The sequence below is a fragment of the Balaenoptera borealis genome (assembly GCF_965194805.1).
Source record: "Balaenoptera borealis genome assembly, chromosome: 18".
NCBI lineage: Eukaryota > Metazoa > Chordata > Mammalia > Artiodactyla > Balaenopteridae > Balaenoptera > Balaenoptera borealis.
In genome coordinates, this window is record NC_138877.1 from 17,176,758 (window position 1) to 17,198,003 (window position 21,246).

The 21,246-nt window shown below is 41.3% G+C and overlaps 1 protein-coding gene and 1 long non-coding RNA gene across 6 annotated transcripts in view; both read right to left on the bottom strand.

Annotated features, from left to right (window-relative positions):
* The window catches only part of WDFY2 (WD repeat and FYVE domain containing 2), a 173,115-nt gene that overhangs the window by 35,431 nt on the left and 116,438 nt on the right, over positions 1–21,246 (bottom strand). For all 5 annotated transcript variants that reach the window (XR_014236943.1, XR_014236944.1, XM_082365592.1 and 2 more), the window contains 3 exons: positions 16,347–16,401; positions 11,996–12,146; positions 5,251–5,363 (listed from right to left, as the gene is read on the bottom strand). Coding sequence is in view for 3 of the 5 variants with exons in the window: in XM_082365592.1 (XP_082221718.1) it covers positions 5,251–5,363; positions 11,996–12,146; positions 16,347–16,401 (319 nt within the window). In the remaining 2 variants the exon portion in view is untranslated. The remainder of the gene's footprint in view (positions 1–5,250; positions 5,364–11,995; positions 12,147–16,346; positions 16,402–21,246) is intronic.
* Positions 8,630–11,966, bottom strand: LOC309615735. Its single transcript, XR_014237032.1, has 2 exons — positions 11,925–11,966; positions 8,630–10,687 (listed from the first exon to the last, which is right to left on the bottom strand). It is a non-coding gene; the product is annotated as an uncharacterized lncRNA (long non-coding RNA).

Consider the following 21,246-nt stretch of genomic DNA (forward strand, 5'->3'; position numbering starts at 1 on the left):
TGGCATCACCGTCCACCCAAATGTTCCAGACAGAAACGTGGAAGCCACTCCTGCTTCAACCAATCATCACGCGCTGCTGACTCCTCATCTCCTAAACAGACCCTGAACCCCTCCTCTACTCTCCACACCCGCTGCTGTTCTCCCGGTCCAGACAGGAGTCCCCTTTTCCAGGGACTCCGGCGGTAGCTTCCTTCTAAAAGGCCTCCTCACATCCATTCTCGTCCCCACTCAGTTCACCACCCGCTGCTACCACGGTTCGTTCAACGGAAAGCACGTTACCACCCTGCCTCAACTCCACCACTGGCTTCCCACTGCCTGAGAACAATGCCCACTCGAAGTTCTTCACGTTGCCCGGAAGGTCAACCTGTATCCCTCACCCCTGGCTCTCCACACAGGCCACTGGACTCCATGCACACTTATCCACTCCAGGCTTCAAACCTGCTTCATACACCCGGGGTCTGGAATGTTCCCACCACCTGGGTAACTCCTCAGTCTTCTTAAGGTGTTGTTTAAACACCACTTTCTTAGAAGACACCCTTTAACTCTCTGGACAAGAAGCCCTCTTGTTAACTGCTCCCAAAGAAGCCCATGCGTGGCCTCGGGGCTTCACAACACTTGTTACACGCATAATATTTCCAATTATTGCTTTAATTCCATGAGCGGGATTTGAACAGGGCAAGGACTAGGCTGATTTCATTCACCGATGAGTGGCAGCACTCATCCCATGGAGAGCCAATGACCTGACGGACTCTTGATGAAAATCCACATCTATTAGATGTGAAAGCCTCCACTGTAAACAAAACTCAAGCTTTCAGCTTAATGATCTGAACTTGCATATTTGCACTAAACTGTGCCTGTCCCTTGTTTTCATTATTTTTATTATAGCTACACTGTTACTTTCAATACTTCTCCTAACAGTCAATGAACAAGTCTGTATTTAATTTTCCATTAAGTAGTATGCTTTGGGAGGTTCACATTCAAGCCCTCCTATTTCCAATATGTTCATACTAACCAAAAAAATTCTTAGAAGAAAAAAAAAAGATTTTATTGATACTATTAGTTTCCAGTGGTCAAAATCTGATATTTTTCCCCTTTGTTCAAATCAGCGTATGACATTTTGGCAGAAATATATTCTAATTTCTGCAGAAATTATCAAAGAACTATGATATTTGGCATTTAGCTCCAGAAATAAAACCAGCAGAGGGAGCATAAGAACATAAAATTAGTTTTCTAAATCCCCATGGATTAGTAAATGCCATGTTTTGGCCTCTGGGTATGGCTATTAGACAGATTCCATCACTAACTCACATTTTATATGACCTTCTGTACTGTAACAGAGAGTGATGGGTGGATGGCTGACTCCGTACACATACTGAAGACTTGTCTGCTGTTGAGTTTGGATCTGGAGTGATTAGATCCCGAAGATCACTCTTTAATGGATCTGGGTTCATCTTAAGGTCTTTGTTTGGGGGGTAAGGGAGTGAGGAGGTTAGAACCAACCCTCCACTCACAGCCCCTTTCTCCAGAATTGTGTCTGGCCGAGTTTGGGACCTCCCAGGGCCCAGATGGACTTACTGCATAGGAAGAGCTCAACAATGTTTGAATCATTGTGGAATCTCTCAGATGCCCTTGTTCTAGCTTTAAATGAATGACCTGTGCTGTAGCCAGACTGGAGATGGGTAGATACTACTGTCTAGGAATAATATCAAATTAGATAGGTGATCTGCTACATTTATTTGCCTTCGTGTTAGATAACAACCTTCCTGGGCTACGTCCTGTCTTCCTCAAAGATATTTCAAGATGAAATCATGTGAAAATATTCTACACTCTTTCAGAAAGGTAAGATACAATATCAGGTAGTATTTTATATTGGAACTAATCTGGAAGACATGAAATCCTTGGGCCACCCCTGGCTCACCTTACAGCAGTAAGAAGCAGCTACTTACCCCTTTCCTGATCCGGAGGCAGCAGTACAGAACTCGGAAAATTTCTATCGGTGCTCTGGGCAACGTCTGACTTCTAAAGAGCCAGAAGGTCGAGCTGAAAGCCACCTCTGCCTCAACCAAATCTGGGAACTCTCCAGCCTGTCACGGCCTCTAAAATTTTACCGCAGGTCTAGCCACTCCCCACTCTCCCATTACCATAGCCACGCTGCGAGGGCCAGTTTCCTACTAGCTCTCCCATCACACTCTCTACTCTACTACCAGAGCAATCTTTTAAAATCCGATCAGGTTAACTTCTTTGCTTAAAACTCTTTCACCGTTTTCCCCTGATGTCAGGATAATGCTCTCAGTGATCTGAACTGACTCTCACTTCCTTTCTGGCTGACACCCGCCCCCCCAACCCATACTCAGTATTCCAGCCAAAAAGAGTTACTAGGTGCTCCCAAGAGAGCCACGCTTTTTGCAAATCCCCAGGCCTTGGACTACGCTGGTTTGTTCTGCCTGCCCTGCTCTCCCCACTTCTCCTTCATGAACTCAACACTTACTCCTCCGCCACAATCTTAGGTCAAAGTCATACCTTCCCCCCCCGGGGGGAGACCTTCCCTGACAACTCCCACTCCCACTCCCATCCCAGCATTGCGCCCTCTCCGTGTTCTCGGACATGCTTGGTGCTGGTCCCCTGGGCCCCAGACGCTCCTCCACACACCCCGGCCCCCAGGCACTATAATTACTGTTTAGCTTCTGTCTCGCTCACTGGGCTGTGAGGAATTTGAGGACCATGACGATGCCTTTTCTTTCTGTGACTGGGGTAGTGGCCGAGGTCGACCAGGGAGAGCCCAGGAGGTGAAGAGACGAGGGTCCCAGGCAGAACCCACCAAGACGACCCCAAAGGAGAGGAGGAAGAGAAGTCAGAGACTTCAACGCGGGAGGAAGTGTGTTACAGGAGCCGATCGAGGGCAGTCACAGCAGGAAGGAATGGCCGCAATGTAAAACGCTACCAAGAGCTTAAACAGGACAGAGTTGAAAACGTGTCCACTGGATTTAGCTACCAGCAGGCCACTGGCCACCTCGAGGAGGGCAGGGTGAGAGGAGTGATAGAGACAAGCCAAATTGCAGGTGGCGGGCAAGCTAACGGGAGGGAAGAAGGCGAAGCAGCTGGGAAAATGATACTTTTTTAAGAAGCGTTACTGACTGCGACAACGTGAAGGTATTATGCTAGGTGAAATAAACCAGGCACAGAACAGCAAATACTGCACAGTTCCCCTCATACATAGTGCACGGAGACAGAAAGCAGAATGGTGGCTGCCAGGGGCTGGGGGGAGGGGGTTTCATGGGCACAGAGTTTCTGTTTTGCAAGATGAAGAATGTTCTGGAGATGGATGGTGGTGATCAGTGCACAACAATGTGAATGTACTTAATGCCACTGAATTGAACACAAAAATGGTCAAAATCATCAATTTTAGGTTGTGTACATTTTACTGCAATTGAAAAACAAAGGAAAAAAGCGGCACCACTGTTAAGAAAATAAGATGGGATCAGAGGGGTTTTGTTTGTTTTTTAACAGAGGCAAGAAACTCAGCATCTTAGAAACTTGAGAAGAGTTGGTCCAAAGGGAGAACAAAAGATTAACTTTCCACGTGGAGACCCCGAGGAGGATGAGTCTGGGGCCAAGGACAGCACGAGGCGGGAGGGCAAGCGACGCGGGGAAAGCGAAGGAAAAGCTTGCTTGTTGGGGAGGGAAGATGGGGTGGCCAAGAAATAAACATTTTTAAAAAGCTTCTATCTGATAACCTCTGTTCTTCTTTGAAGGAGGCCTGGGGAGAGTGGGGAAGGTCTGCAAAAGCTGCTGAGGGACGGAGAGAAGGAACATACTGTGTACGAAGGACTGAGAGCCGGGTTACAGGAGGGGCTGTGAGGCAACTCCTGAGTCTGGACTGGAATGACGACTGCACTGGGGACGATGAGCTGAGGCTCGTGCCGTGACCCCAAAGCTGAGTGCAGACTCTGCGGCTGAGTGCGCAGGAGAGACGTGGGTACTCTGAACCACAGGTGAAATTTCCCAACAAGGAGGAACAAGGGCGCCTGAACTGAGAATGCTGGGAAATGCGTGGCTGAAGTGATGGGGAGGAAGGGAAGATGGGGCAGAGACGCTGGGCAGCAAGAGATCAAGGGAAGGAATCCTCAACAAGGGCAAGAACAAGTGCAGGTGGAGTTAAGGGCTTAGGGAAGCCAAGGATTAGGAGACTGAAGTCAGCAGTGAAACAGTCCTGACGTGAGATAGTTTCAGGTCCCCACCAGGCCAGGCTTGGTCAGGGTGTAGGTGGCTAAAAAGAGAAATCCAATCAGGAAAGACCTGGGTTCTATCCACAGGGGAGGTTTCTATGTGCTCTTCCTCCCTCCGGTGTAGATAATTAAGATGATCTTTTATGAATCTTTCCCCTGGATTCAATTTTCTCTTTATTGCATTGCTCTTTTCCCCTTTAGGAAATCCCTTATGAGCTAGGTACTATCCCATTTTACATCCTCATTCACCTACTTTTGTTCTTATATGACGTCTAAACTCAATATTAACCTTGTTCTATACTGAATCATGGGCTGGTAAACTGCAGAAGACACAAAAGCCCATTAAGAACCAGGAAAACAGTCAGTTATTCATTCTCCAGGGTCAACATCTCATGTTAAAAATACTAGTAAAAAATTAGTCATCATCATTTACTCAAGTCTTTCAAAGGTTAAGTGTGGATACAGTCTATCACCTTGCTTAAATGACCTTGAGCAGACCAGTAACATAAAGGGGGCCTTGAAAAGAGCCCCAGAGGAAGGAAAACTAAAGAGGAACTTGTACCTTTTTATGTAGGCTAGCTACCCACGACAAATCTATTTTTCATTTCATTTGTCTTGGAAGTAGGAGTCTGTCTTACATACCATTTTCTCGCTCCAAGGATGGCAAGGACAGACCGAGGCAGCTGTCCTTCTGTCCAACTGTTTGTGCAGTGGCCACACAGCCTCAAACAATGTCTCATTAACATATGCCAACAAGGGCTTTCTCCAGCGTGACATGACAAAGACCAAATCACCACCATTTTTGAAATAGACTGTTTGCTCTTTTGTTTGACTGATGGAGAAAATTTCTGACATTGTACCTTACTGAACCATTCTGAAATCAGTCACACGTATCACGTGTATCTTTGCACAAGCCCAGATTGTACCTCGTCACTTTCACACCACATCATGTGAACATCAGAACATGCAGCAGGCGATAGGTCACTGTGAGAGCAGCACATGGAGGGTCTGCTTTCAATCCCACCTGTGTGTCCTCTGAATGTTGTGACCAGGGTGCAGTTTTCTTGTTCCAGTTTGAGGATGGTTACTTGGCCTGAGTGGTCACCAATAAACACATGCCGGGTTTCAACATCAAATCTATCATGTAAGCATTAAGGATCGTTTCTCAAAAGTGAGTGGATGGTTTATCCCCCCTCTCTCCACACACACACACCAGAAAAAGCATAAATGTCAAAGAAATGTGCAAATCTCACGGGAGGAGAACTTGAATATAATGCTGAAAGACACAAAAAGTGGACATAACAAAATGAAAGATATTACTTACTGGATGGTAAGACTCAACATGATAAACATGTCAATTTTCACAACATGAATTTATGAATTTAATATAATCCCTATAAAAGTATCAACATGTGTTTTTTTTTCCTACAGTTAGGTATGTTCATTCTAAAGTTCACATAGAAAAATAAATAAGCAAGAACAGCCAGGAATACTCTGAAAATGAGAGTAATACGGTATTGTGATGGGGGAGGTTAGCCCTACCAGATATTAAAACATGTTATAAAGTCTCTTTAATTGAAAGTGTGGTGCTTAAATAGACAAACAGACCAATGGAACAGAAAAGAAAGTCTAGAAATAGGCCCAAAAGCATGCAGAAATTTAGTACATATCTGATAAAGGTGGCTTTTCAAATGAATAAGGAAAAGAAGGGCAAAAAGAGAAGTTGGCACAAACTGAACCAGTCATTTGGAAAACTAAAACAGGATTTGTACTTCACTTTATACCAGGATGAACTCCAATGTAAAAAATGAAAAATGTAAGTTCTAGATGGGAGAGTTCCTTTATAACCTTGGAGTGGAAAAAGCTACGACTCAAATACACAAACAACAAACAAATGCCATAAGCAAAGCACAAGACAAATTGGAAAAAATATTTGCAACTGATGTCACAAAAGGCCCGAATACCTAATATAAAAAGAGCAATCAAGAAGAAGATTACAAACCTAATAAAAAACAGGCAAGATACATGAATGGATAGTTCAAGAAATGACAATGGTGCTTGGCAAAAAAAAAAAAAAAAATTAACCTAGCAGGCTATCCTTTGAAAGGCTGCTATTACAAGATTGGCATGGCGTCTGGGAACTTGGATTTCAGGAGGGTTCCCACCATTAACAGACAAAAGTGGCTGACTGTGCCTTAACTGTACAAACAATATGGTTTATGCCAAACACCTGCTTTCCTTTTGGGAGTCTGGTTTTCTTTTTTTTTTCTTTTGGTCACGCCACGCGGCATGTGGGATCTTAGTTCCCTGACCAGGGATCGAAACCGTGCCCCCTGCGGTGGAAGCACGGAATCTTAAGCACTGGATCACCAGGGAAGTCCTCCTTATGGGAGTCTGGAATTTTGGTACATGCCGGAAGAGGGTGCCTGTGTGACCAGTCAGTCTCCAGTAACTACCCAAGGCCCTGAGTCTCTAGTGAGCTTCCCTGGTTGGTAATGCCTAGCAATCCTACTTGTAGACATCTACCCCAGAGGCACAATGGCCAAAATACGAATTGACACATGCCTGAAGCTATTCACTCCGTATTACAGTAAGAGCTAAAGTTTGAAAACAACCCAAAAGTCCATCAAAAGAGGACTTATTAACTACGATACATCCATGCAAAAGAATACTACACAGCTGGGAAATTTGACATGGAGTAATTTCCAGGATATATTATTTTATATATATATATTTTTTAAATAGAGACTTACATGTTACAGCCTTAATAGCCTTCTGTTAACTTTATATTTATTATTATTTTTAAAAAATTTTGGCTGCACCCCACGGTGTGTGCGATCTTAGTTCCCCGACCAGGGATCGAACCTGCACCCCCTGCACTGGAAGCGCCAAGTCCTAACCACTGGACCACCAGGGAAGTTCCTCCAGGATATATTATTAAGTGTGGAGGGGGAAAGCCAAGGTTTATGAAAGTTTATATGCTACACTACCTTCATGTAAAAAAGAGGGAAACATAAATATAAGTGTGTGTGTGCTTATACTTACAAAAGGAAGCACTCTGATAAATCAAGATTGATCAAAAATTGCTGCCAATGGAAAAGTGAGAAACAAGCTGAGGGGACAGGGGCGGTAGTGAGACTTCTCTCTCATTACATTGTTTCCATTATGGAATCTTGTAATTATGTTACATGTGAAAAATACTCATAAAATTTTTTAAATCCCCTAAATCGACAACAAAGTAAAGTGAATAAACCTACTGTCAACTTGCTGATATAACCACAGAGTTAAAAGAATTATTTCAAGTGACTTTAAAACACAGCATTTTGACTATACATTCTTGGTAGAATATATTCTCAGAACAAAGAAAGCTGCAAAAAAAATCTAAAATCTTATTCAGTAGTCTTGCTATTATAATATTGCTATTACTATTTAAAACAACTTAAATATACCATGAGATAAAGCAAATAAGGAATTATGCTGATGTTTAGGAACAAAGGTTTTTAGCCCAAAAGAATCAAGTACAAAAATGAAGTAAAAACTCTATAATGTTAAATTTGAATTAGAAATATTATGTGAACTAATCATTTATTTTCTTTTTTAAAATACACATACATATATTTGCTAGCTGTCTCTGAATACTATTCCTCACTAAGAGAAATGGCTGATTCCGGCACTGGGACAGGAAGGTACCAGATGAGCTTAAGACATGTCGTGTCAAAAAGCAAAGACGCTATCAAAGGCTAGTGGGGCTGTATCAAAAAGACACAGGAGCCAATACGATGTGGCTCTTACTGGCCAAAGATGGGACAATATGAGCGTCCAAAAAAAGGGGGGGGGGGCAATTTACTGAAATATACTGAATATAATATTAAAAAACAAAACCCTAAGAGTTTATAATAATGCTCAAAGCCAGAGTGATTGGCATTTAGTATGATATGAGGAAATATGAAAATCAGGATAATCTTAATAGCTTTTCAGTACTCTTTCCACGAATAGGAATAGATAGAAGAGAATGCTTGGTGGAAAGGCATTTGACTATATAGGGTGACATCTTGGAAATATCTCCAACAGGAATAAATTCTTAAAATGAAGAGTACCTGAATTAGTTTTGTGGAAGCTTGAAAAATGTGACCAAAACTTGGTCAAATGACAGACTGAAAGGTGAGGCTAGGTAAAGTATCCACAAAAATAAAGACCAGCAATTGAAGTGGGGAAGGAAAACAGTTCTATTTCCTACATCAACCTGCCATGGGACCTTTGGGAAATACCTCCGTTCGGCTGTATCTAGTTGTGCAGAGGGCTAGCTCAGAGATTTTAATACCCAAGTTCTAATCCTGGTTCTGCCAGGTAACAGTCATGTGACCTCGAGAAGGTTTCTTAATCTTTTTGAGCCTCTCTGAGGCTTTTCTTTTTTTTTTTCCACACACACACACTGTATTTTACTTTTACAAGAGACAAATAGACTGACACCAAGCATTGTACATGGATGACCACAACACAAGCAACAATGATTGCAATTACCAAACACGAAACACACTCATACTACGTCATAATATTGACATTCAGTCTGGTAATCCTCCACTGTAACAGCTCCTTTACTTTGCAGTGAAAATTGATTTGTATATTCTTTGTCTGAGGCTTTTCTACACGTGAAAATTGAGAATTAGGTCTTTATTTATTTATTTTTTTATTAATAGCTACTTTATTTATTTATTTATTTTTAGCTGTGTTGGGTCTTCGTTTCGTGCGAGGGCTTTCTCTAGTTGCAGCAAGCGGGGGCCACTCTTCATCGCAGTGCGCGGGCCTCTCACTATCGCGGCCCCTCCCGTTGCGGGGTACAGGCTCCAGACGCGCAGGCTCAGTAGTTGTGGCTCACGGGCCCAGTTGCTCCGCGGCATGTGGGATCTTCCCAGACCAGGGCTCGAACCCGTGTCCCCTGCATTAGCAGGCAGATTCTCAACCACTGCGCCACCAGGGAAGCCCGGTCTTTATGTTTTAGTAGTGAACAAAGTAACATTATGTAGAAGCACTATGTAAACTCTCAGGGACTGCAAATGTAAGATATTCTCTTCTTTTTCCTCACCTTCACTTCCTTATTACTGTTGTTGTTGTTAACATGATAGTTCACTTAATATTTGAAGCATCAGATCTTTAGCCAAAGCAACAAAGATTTTGAGGTGATTCCGAAATTGATAATTCAACTTGTGACCTAGTCAGTCTCTGTCATCCTTTATTTCTCTACTTGAATTTTGGTTACTTTCATTGCTTATTTACTTCTCTGCTAAGAGGCCTGAAAGAAGAGGAAAAAGGGTGATGTCAATCTGACTTATTCTATCACTTGTTGGCTTGACTATTTGAGGTGTAGATGGGAGAGAATTAATCCGTCTGTAGAAAACTCTTATGTACACCACCGGTGCCCACTATGAAGAAAAATAGGAGTCATAATATTACTCTGAACATTTTATGTCATTTTAACAGATCTTCCTTTCCTTATCACTAAAAAACTGAAAAACCAAAAAAACCAAAAAACCGAAAACTGGTAAGTACAGAAGGTGGCAGAAAGAAGAGGAGGGGTGAGGTGATGGAGGAGGGTTCCCATGAAAAAAGCATGTTTAAAAACTGGATTTTAATGTGAACCCCAACGCTGTATGGGTTGCCTGTTAACAATCTATGCATCAGGCAGCTCCCAGAAAAAACCCTGCAGCCTTGGGAAAGTTGCGTGGGTCTCAGCTGCAAAAGCAGTGCTGTTATGCATCAGCATGTGGCACTGGGAAAATACCAGGCAGACAGATGCTCCCAGGTGCAAGGGCCGGCACTGTGGCTCCAGAATTGGAGCTAAGGAGGCAGAGCTGGTAGAGGTGAGGGCGTCTTCTGGAAGGGCCTCTCTGTCTGCAGTACTGCAGCTGCCTTCCACCTTAATAGCAAGGTTGGGCTGGATGGTAATTTGCACTGGGGAAGGAAGCCTGAGGCTTTCACTACACACAAAAGTTTCTGATAGCCAATCACATGATTTTTTTCTGCTTGGTAAACCACATGGCAAGAAGAGTCGAAAAATGAAGATGACTTTTGGAGATGCCGGAAGAGAGGAGTCAAAGACTATAAGAGTCAGAACAAGTTTAATTCTGTGTATTTGTGGGGGTTTTTGATTTTTGTTTTCATTTTCAGATCGTTTAAAAAGTAAACTTCTTAAGGGCAAGATCTGTATTTTTTTCTATACTCCTTGGTTTGGTTAGGTGATACCGAAGATACATCACTAGGCTTGGCTAGTGATATAGAAGCCAGCATGTTAAGAACAAATTATATTGATGCCATTAGTTCTGTTCTCAGAGGGATAATGCAGTATAATGGGAAAAACCAGCAGTCCAAGGCAGAAGACCTGGGTTCTGGTGGTGATTTTCCTACATACCAGCTGGGTGGCTGCAGATAGGCATGTGACCCTCTCTGGGCTTCAGCTGGCTCACCTGTAAATGAGAAATTGGATGGATGATCTCTAAGGGAGATCCAATTCTAACACTACAAGAAATCATTCATCTATTGGCAGGAGAGTTCATGTATTTCGATTCAAGAATTATGCTTGTCTGAACTGGCTTTTAGAAAGTAAACTTTGGAGTTTCTTTCTTTAACCACCCTCTCAAAGATAAGTTGATCTTGATTTCCATTCCTTGTCACCCTTGCTTCTGGTCTTCTTGGTAACATGCCACTTTTACAGCCTTCCATATGGCCATTCTCAGTTTCTTCATCTTGCCCTTCCAGTTGGAAAATAAGAGTGACATTAGCCTAACACACACACACACACACACACACACACACACACACACACACACACACACACACAACTACTGCCACATATCTTCAAGGCAACAGCAAGGTGCAATACTTTGTCAGATGGTTGCAAATCACTAAACAGGCATATAAATACTAGATGAAAATCTGAAAGCAAGTCTTACTGTTTCATCCTGTTTTTGCAGACAAGTGATCTGTTTATAACTATTTCCTCATCTGTCAGAAGGTGGAGAGATTCTATGCTTTTTAAAGAAGAAACTCAGGGCCCTTTACTCCTTACAGTGGTGGCATCACCAATACAGGCTTCTCACTTGTCAGGCCTGTGTTCACTGGAGCCCAGGGGGCTGGATGTGAGGATTACCCAGCATTGGCAGCTGTTCACACTGAGCACATGGGCCCTGGAGACTTGAGAGATAAGAGTTAATATCGTTCTACACATCCTGGAAAAGTCTGGTACCTGGAACAAAGACCGTGCGTAGCATTACTGCGTAGATCCCAGTCAGCCTACTCTGGTCCCGGCATGGCGGCCTCTCAATAAATATTCTTAAAATGAATAGGAATCCTGTGGTTCTTCTGCCAGGCACCAAAATGGGAATGTTCCCAACCTTAATACCTATGTGTAAACTATTTCTGTTCAAAAACAAAAGACTGTATTTCAGTGACGGTTTTATCTCCATGTTCCATAATTCTTTCTGACAGCTGAGGCTCACAAATCTGGGCTGTGTACTGTCTAGATGTCAGACTTTGTATCACAGCAGACCCACAACCTGCTCGGCAGTAACTTATTTCAGGTGAAATTACTTTACTCCACCTACATGAGGACCCTTGATGATTTATGTGTTAGGAAAGTTTATAAGCATCTTAATCAGTAGGGCAGCTAGCAAATAAAACAAGAAACTTTTAAGTTGCACATACCCAAAATGTTCATGAAAGAAAGAAGTCAACAGCTAAGTTCCCACCAAGGGATTTTGTCCAGCAAAGGATACTGCAGGCCTGAGGCCACAGCACTGGTGCGATAACCTCCCAGGCGTTGCCCACTCTCAGAGCAGTGCCAGGCAAACTGCTTGTCCTGTCCCGTGCTCAGGACCCACTCCAGCTCCAGGACAAACAGGATCATCGTCACTCTGCTCTGATGCGCTAAAAGCCAAGAGACAAGAAAACAACCCATAAAGCATCCTAAAAGAGGCTGGTAAAGCATGGTCCACAGAGATGCATCATTCTCTCCTCCCCACCCCAGAGTAAGCTGAACAGTAGATAAACATTACAAACAAGGGCTAGAGCAGTGGTTCTCATCAGGGGGACAGGCATGCCCCTGGAGAAGACCACATCTGCGTTTCCGTAAGAAAATTTTCCCAGGACTTCCCTGGCGGTCCAGTGGTTAAGATTCCATGCTTCCAATGCAGGGGGTGTGGCTTCGATCCCTGGTTGGGGAATTAAGATCCCACATGCCACGTGGCGTGGCCCCAAAATTAATTAATTAATTAATTAATTAATTTAAAAAAAAAAAAAAAGAAAGAAAATTTTCCTAACACCCAAAGGGCCTGGACCACCTCTCTCAGACATGTTAGAACTGCTGGACTAGAGAAAGGCAGATCAGTGTGACTATGAAACACATTAGGAACAATGTTCTGCTAATAAACTCACTGGTGTCTGTTTATTTAAGCTTTAAAAAAAGCAAAGAGCATTACTGTTCTCCTTTTGATGAAGGCTGGCTTTTAAACCCACAACAAAGTTCTACATGAATTTTCTGTGAGAAATCAAATGCTTGGAGCTTGGAGAGGAGGGCAGAATTATTCCCAAGTGCCATATAAAAAAGAATGAAATATCCCTTACATCAAAGCATACATAATGAGATAATGAGAGCAAATTTCCCAGGGTTGCTTATATACAAGGACAACACCATCACGGAAGTACTGCGTCACACAATTTCAGAGTTAGAAGAACTATTCATGTCATCTACTCCATCTCCCTATTTTACATGTGGGCAAACCGAGGCACGATTGAGTTGAGTAGTTTGGCCAAGGTCTCATGGCTTCTCAATTACCAAATAAAATCAGTAAAATATTCGCTTTCTTCCTCTTACACAGTTCCAGGGGGAGAGGTATAGGGGGTCCACGGCCACTGAACAGAGCTGACTGGAATAAACAAAGATTGATATCCCGGAACTTGGACCCACTGGGCTCTGTGCCCAGGAGCTGGCAGCCTGGTGGGCGAGAGGAGACTCATCCTGTGTGTGACGAGGTGACAGAGAAGACATCAGCTTCCCATTTGGATCATGAAAATAGGATTGGACATGGATGGATCAATGCAGCTCTGTCAGCAATAACAGCATCACTGCCAATTTCTGAGTGTCTAACAAGGGCCAGGTACTTAAAGATACTGTCTTACTTAGGCGTTGTAATGACTCTGCAAAGCTGGGTGGTTTCCTCCTTTTACAGACACAACCCAGCCTTGCCAAGATGGCGCTTCTAGACTGGTTACCAAACAATACATTCAGAACCATAGTGAATACCTCCAGGACAGACATTTCACCAAATGCCTGATGTTTTAAAATCTGATATTTGAAGCTTGGAGAATCTAAAGGGATTTAGAAGGGGTATAGAAACAATAATACTGTTAACAACTCTACACAGTATCTGCCTTTCAGAGAATCGGCCACCATCAAGATCAAAACGTTGTCTTAAACTAAAAGATGGGACTTCCTGGAGAAACTTCTGAAGATCTTGTCATGTCTGTGTCATCAAATGCCCAATTTAAGTTCCACCAATGGTGGAATAAAAGTGAACTCTCTAATGGTTCACTTTCAACTGTACCCACGTCTATTGCAGGCAGAACGTGGTCCCCAGCGCTTCGCTCCCTTTTCTCATGAAGGGGCCTTTGATCTTCTTTCTGTTACTTTGTAAGTCCAAGGGGATGACAGTAGCCCAGAAGATAAGGGGGTTTACAGCCCTCTGAGCTGCCAGAGGAGGAGACGGAGGCTCAAAAATGTTACGTGACTTGCTCAAAGCTACATAATCAATGAGCGATGAGGCTAGAATTAAAACCCTAGTCTCTCTGCCAAAGTTGGTTCTCTTTCTCTGTCAGGCTGCCTATGACTACTGAAAAGACAAACAAAAACAAACAAAAAACAAACCCTAAAACTCAAAGCACATACTCTTTCTAAGGTGACAGAATTCTCTTATTCGAAAATAAACCCTTTGAAGATACATATGTATTGTTAAGCTTCAGGAACCTGGGCTTGAAGCCTGGCTGTACTTCTTAAATAGGAGCCATGATCTTGATCTTAGGGAGGAAGCATCCAGTTTCTCACAATTAAGTACAGTTGACTCTTGAACAATGCACATTTGAACCGCGTGGGTCCACTTATACGCAGATGTTTTTCAACAGTAAATACTACAGTACTACACGATCCGAGGTTGGTTGAATCCGCGGATGTGGAGGAACCGCGATACGGGGGAACTGCGGATACAGAGGCCCGACTATAAATTATACATGGATTATCCACTGTGGGGAGGGTTGGTACCCTTTACCCCCGCATTATTCAAGGGTCAACTGTATGATGTTAGCTATAGTTTTTTATAGATGTTTCTCTCTCAATAGTGTATAATTCACTGATCTTTAGTGTATTCACAATGTTGTGCAATCATCATAGAAAATGTACTATTTCCAGAACAGTTCCATCAACTCAAAAAGAAACCCATACCCCTAATTCCCCCTTCCCCATCCCTGGGTAACCACTAATTTATTTTCTGTCTCTATGGAGTCTCCTATTCTTGACATTTCATATAACTGTAATCATACAATGTATGGTGTTTTGTGTCTAGTTTCTTTCACTTAGCATGTTTTCAAGATTCATCCACATTGTAGCAGGTATCAGTACTTCATTCCCTTTTTATGGCCAAATAAGAATTCGCTGTATTGATATACTACATTTTGTTTATCCATTCATTCATACATGAACATTTTGGTTGTTTCCACTTTTTGGCTATTGTGAATAATGCTGCTATGCATAAGGGTATAAAAATATCTGTCCCTGCTTTCATTTCTTTTGGGAATAAACCTCACTTGGTTGTGATGTACTTACCTTTTTATATATTGCTGAATTTGATCTGCTGAAATTTTGTGTAGTCTTTTTGCATCTATTTTCATGGGGGATGCATAGATACTATGCATGTCTTGTTCACTATTATAATTCTCAGTTATTGGAACACAGTAGGTACTCAATAAATACTGGCTAAGTGGGCTTCCCTGGTGGCGCAGTGGTGGAGAGTCTGCCTGCCGATGTGGGGGACACGGGTTCAGGCCCTGGTCTGGGAAGATCCCACATGCTGCAGAGCAACTAAGCTTGTGCACCACAATCACTGAGCCTGTGCTCTAGAGCCCGTGAGCCACAACTACTGAGCCCGTGTGCCACAACTACTGAAGCCTGCGTGCCTAGAGCCTGTGCTCCGCAACGAGAGAAGCCACCGCAGTGAGAGGCCCGTGCACCACAATGAGGAGTGGCCCCCGCTCGCCGCAACTAGAGAAAGCCCATGCGCAGCAATGAAGACCCAACACAGCCAAAAATAAATAAATAAAAATAAATTAAAAAAAAAAAATACTGGCTAAGTGATATGTGAAAAGAAATTAAAGAATAAATCCATAGGGAAATGAATTTTGGCTCAAAATCTAGAAATAAAGAACTCAATGCTTAGAATTTTCCCAACTCAGGAGGGGCTGCTATGTCTTTGAAGGGTATCAGAGGAGAGGCTGGATGATCATGAATGAGGTCACGAGATTTGGATGAAATGACGTCTAAGTGAAACGATGTCTACCTCTAATGTTCTGACCCCTGACATTGGCCTGGATGAAAAAAATCCTCAGTGAAAATTGCTCCTGGTCTATACTATATAAAGGGCTTACAGTACACTGTCAATGTTGAAGACACAATAAAACCTGAATTCCTTCCCTTAGACAATATGAACACTTTCAGCCTTTTAAAATATTTAACCAAAAATGAAATGAGCTCCATGGAAAGCCAACCCTGGACCCCACTCTCCAAGTCTGCCACAGGGTTTCCAGGCAGTGGGGTGGAGCGGGCAGACAAAGGACAAAGGCTGTGCGTTCTGGAGTCACACTGACCTCGTCTGGCTTCACACTTTACCAGTTACAAGACCACACGCCCAACCTCTTTGGGCCTCTGCTTCTTAATTCAAAAACGGGGATAATAGTCACCACAAAGAGGTGCTGTTTTGTTCCCGCTGACTACTGTAAAGTTAAGTCCTCTCTTGTGGCAGTGGAAGCCATTGAGAAGCATTTCACAGTCTAAGACGATGAAAACACTGCTCTTGTTCCTACCTTGATAGTTTTTCACAGGAGTCATCTTGTTATAATCTTCTGATAAAAGAAACTCCTGCAAAAGAGAAGAAAAATATTAAGCAAAAAGAAATTCTTTAAGTGAATAAATATGTTTTGGTAAAACCGGATTGTATGAAGCAAACATCATCACAGAATTATATCTAACATTAATAGTTTGCCAATCAACTCAGCATTTTATGTACCTCTTTAAAACTAACAATCATAAGTACAATCCAATGCAATTATCATAGTTTTTACCTTATAATTCTGAAGTTGATTTTTTTTTTTTCAAGTATACATGAGAAGAAAACTGGATCAAGTTCAAAGTCTTGATCCTGGTCAATTTTGAAGGTAAATGCAATTCAAATTACTTTTCTCTCTGTGGTGCTACAACGGAAATTTTGCAAGGCTCTGGCCAGTGAGCAAACAGATGGCAATCCTCTACTAGGGAAATAAATGAGCTATTTTAAAGATTCTGTTTCTAATAACAGTAGCTTATTTCCTGGTACAACAAGCTTCTCAAGGCTGCATCTTACTCATCCCTACATCCCTACGGCACCTGGCACAGTGCTTTGGTACAGTAGGTAGTCAACAAATAGTGAAAAAATGGACATGTAAAAGGTATCTCCCAATCTGACGAGGTTAGTTTGGATGTCAAATGTACTCAAAAATATCAGTTTCTATATAACACATTGTGTGTACCCTTTGTGAGGACACGTAGGAGGTGATTTTGTGTGTATGTTTGCATGCTTCACCTAAGCACATACAATGATCTATATGTAGAAGCCAACCAAGTGTTTATAAGCCCCAGCCAGGTTTTGAGTCCCTTAGCTTCTTTCAAATGCAAAATGCCCATATAGTCTTAAACAGTAGGCTGTCAAATATAAGGAAAGCTGCGAAGTGTAATAAATTGATGCCTTTATCTGAACTTAAAAACAGAACAATGAGTCTTTTCAAAACATTTGGAGGCTTCCAGAAATTCTCCTTGATGACTTCAAGAAAGGTGGTGGGAGGACAGACACACAGACTCGTGACCTGCAATCTGGGTATTTACTGAGTTCATATAGTTTGTGTGATTTTTCAGAAGTAAATAATTATACTGTTTTTGTGATAGATGCCACAAAGTTAAATAAAGCACAAGGTGATGCGAGAGAATGAACGCGGTAACAAAGCTCCTCTGGGTGTCTGCTTTTCCATCCCAGCCCTCCTTAAGAAGCTTATCTACAAATGGATTTTCTTCACCATGATTTTTTCAGTAATAACATTATTCAACTTGTCACTTTTAAAATTCGTATCATTATTCCTTCAAGGAGCGGCACTATATTCACTTCTCGTTTCTGAAGAGCTAGACTCACAATTGAAGAGAGAAGGCTAATTTTTAAAGAAGTCAAGTTGTTTACCCATAAGGAGCTTATAGTGTGGGTAAGAAGCCACGCACGTGTCTGAGCAACGGTTCACTACCACCCTTAATCCCCGGCAAGAGTAGCTCAACCCTGGGCCCTATACTTTAGAGTGCCCCAAATTTCCGAACAAACACACAAAACAAATTTCTTAGAGACGATTGTTACTTGAGCAAGTGTTTACTGAGTTCATCTAGTGCATATGCTATTTTGAATATACTGAACTGGTTCTTTAGCTTGGGGAAAAGGTACATTAATTCCTTTTGGAAACAGGCAGGGTATAAAATAAAACAACTTGTAGATCTGTGCTTAGGGTTAACATATACACACACAATACAATTACCAGTTCACTGCATAGGTAAACTTAATTTTGTGTTCATTTGTCTTTCCTATGAAAATAGATACATAATCATGGAGAAAGCCTGGGAAATTGCCAGAATTTTTTTTCATTATTACTTTTTTGATCAAAGAAACAATACGCTATTCTAGGAATTGTAAGACTGATAAATACTAAAAAGTCTCTTATGATACCATTTCTCAGAGATAATTATTATGGAAAGTATAATTGGAATAATAAAACAAAATATTAATATCATTTAACAATACTTTTTTCTGGTAACAAATCATGCACATCATTCCATATGAGTACATACTTATCAACTTCAATCTTTTTAATGATTGCATAGGATGTTTTGTAATGTCCTTCTATTGACAAATGTTTACACTGCTTCCAGTTTTCCTTATTAAAAAAATATCACATGAACCCACAGCCAACATCATTCTCAATGGTGAAAAACTGAAACCATTTCCTCTAAGATCAGGAACAAGACAAAGATGCCCACTCTCACTGCTATTATTCAACATAGTTTTGGAAGTTTTAGCCACAGCAATCAGAAAAGAAAAAGAAATAAAAGGAATCCAAATCGGAAAAGAAGAAGTAAAGCTGTCACTGTTTGCAGATGACATGATACTATACATACAGAATCCTAAAGATGCTACCAGAAAACTACTAGAGCTAATCAATGAATTTGGTAGAGTAGCAGGATACAAAATTAATGCACAGAAATCTCTTGCATTCCTATACACTAATGATGAAAAGTCTGAAAGAGAAAGTAAGGAAACACTCCCATTTACCATTGCAACAAAAAGAATAAAATACCTAGGAATAAACCCACCTAAGGAGACAAAAACCTGTATGCAGAAAACTATAAGACACTGATGAAAGAAATTAAAGATGATACAAACAGATGGAGAGATATACTATGTTCTTGGATTGGAAGAATCAACGTTGTGAAAATGACTATAAGACCCAAAGCAATCTACAGATTCAATGCAATCCCTATCAAACTGCCAATGGCATTTTTCACACAACTAGAACAAAAAATTGCACAATTTGTATGGAAACACAAAAGACCCCAAATAGCCATAGCAATCTTGAGAAAGAAAAATGGAGCTGGAGGAATCAGGCTCCCTGACTTCAGACTATACTACAAAGTTACAGTAAGCAAGACAGTATGGTACTGGCACAAAAACAGAAATATAGATCAACAGAACAGAATTGAAAGCTCAGAGATAAACCCACGCACATATGGTCACCTTATCTTTGATAAAGGAGGCAAGAGTATACAATGGAGAAAAGACAGTCTCTTCAATAAGTGGTGCTGGGAAAACTGGACAGCTACATGTAAAAGAATGAAATTAGAACACTCCCTAACACCATACACAAAATAAACTCAAAATGGATTAAAGACCTAAATATAAGGCCAGACACTATAAAACTCTTAGAGGAAAACATAGGCAGAACACTCTATTACATAAATCACAGCAAGCTCCTTTTTGACCCACCTCCTAGAGAAATGGAAATAAAAACAAAAATAAACAAATGGGACCTAATGAAACTTAAAAGCTTTTGCACAGCAAAGGAAACCATAAAAAAGATGAAAAGACAACCCTCAGAATGGGAGAAAATATTTGCAAATGAAGCAACTGACAAAGGATTAATCTCCAAAATATATAAGCAGCTCATGCAGCTCAATATCAAACAAACAACCCAATCCAAAAATGGGCAGAAGACCTAAATAGACACTTCTCCAAAGAAGATACACAGATTGCCAACAAACACATGAAAAGATGCTCAACATCACTAATCATTAGAGAAATGCAAATCAAAACTACAATGAGGTATCACCTCACACCGGTAAGAATGGCCATCATCAAAAAATCTACAAACAATAAATGCTGGAGAGGGTGTGGAGAAAAGGGAACCCTCTTGCACTGTTGGTGGGAATGTAAACTGATACAGCCACTATGGAGAACAGTATGGAGGTTCCTTAAAAAACTAAAAATAGAACTACCATATGACCCAGCAATCCCGCTACTGGGCATATACCCTGAGAAAACCATAATTCAAAAAGAGTCATGTACCACAATGCTCATTGCAGCACTATTTACAATAGCCAGGACATGGAAGCAACCTAAGTGTCCACTGACAGATGAATGGATAAAGAAGATGTGGTACATATATACAATGGAATATTATTCAGCCATAAAAATAAACGAAATTGAATTATTTGTGGTGAGGTGGATGGACCTAGAGTCTGTCATACAGAGTAAAGTAAGTCAGAAAGAGAAAAACAAATACTGTATGCTAACACATATATATGGAATCTAAAAAAAAAATAAGGTTCTGATGAACCTAGGGGACAAGAATAAAGACACAGACGTAGAGAATGGACTTGAGGACATGGGGAGGGGGAAGGGTAAGCTGGGACGAAGTGAGAGAGTAGCAGTGACATATATACACTACCAAATGTAAAACAGATAGCTAGTGGGAAGCAGCTACATAGCACAGGGAGATCAGCTTGGTGCTCTGTGACCACCTAGAGGGGTGGGATAAGGAGGGTGGGAGGGAGATGCAAGAGAGAGGGGATATGGGGATATATGTATGCATATAGCTGATTCACTTTGTTATAAAGCAGAAACTAACACAACAATGTAAAGCAATTATACTCCAATAAATATGTTAGAAAAAAAATACCACATGGTCAATCAATTTATGACAAAGAAACCAAGAATATACAATGGGGAAAGGAGAGTCTCTTCAATAAACTGTTGGGAAAACTGGACAGGCACATGCAAAACAATGAAACTGGACCACTATCTTATACCATATACAAAAATTAACTTAAAATGGATTGAAGACTTGAACATGAGACCTGACCATAAGACGTCTAGAAGAAAACATAGGTGGTAAGTTCCTTGACATTGGTCTTGGTGATGATTTTTTGGATATGACACCAAAAGCAAAGGCAACACGAACAAAATTAAACAAGTGGAACTACATCAAACTAAAAATCTGCACAGCAAAGGAAACCATCAACAAAACAAAAAAGTGACCTACTGAATGAGAGAAAATATTTGCAAATCATATATCTGATAATAGGTTATATCCAAAATATATAAAGAACTCAAACAACTCAATACAAAAAACACAAATAATA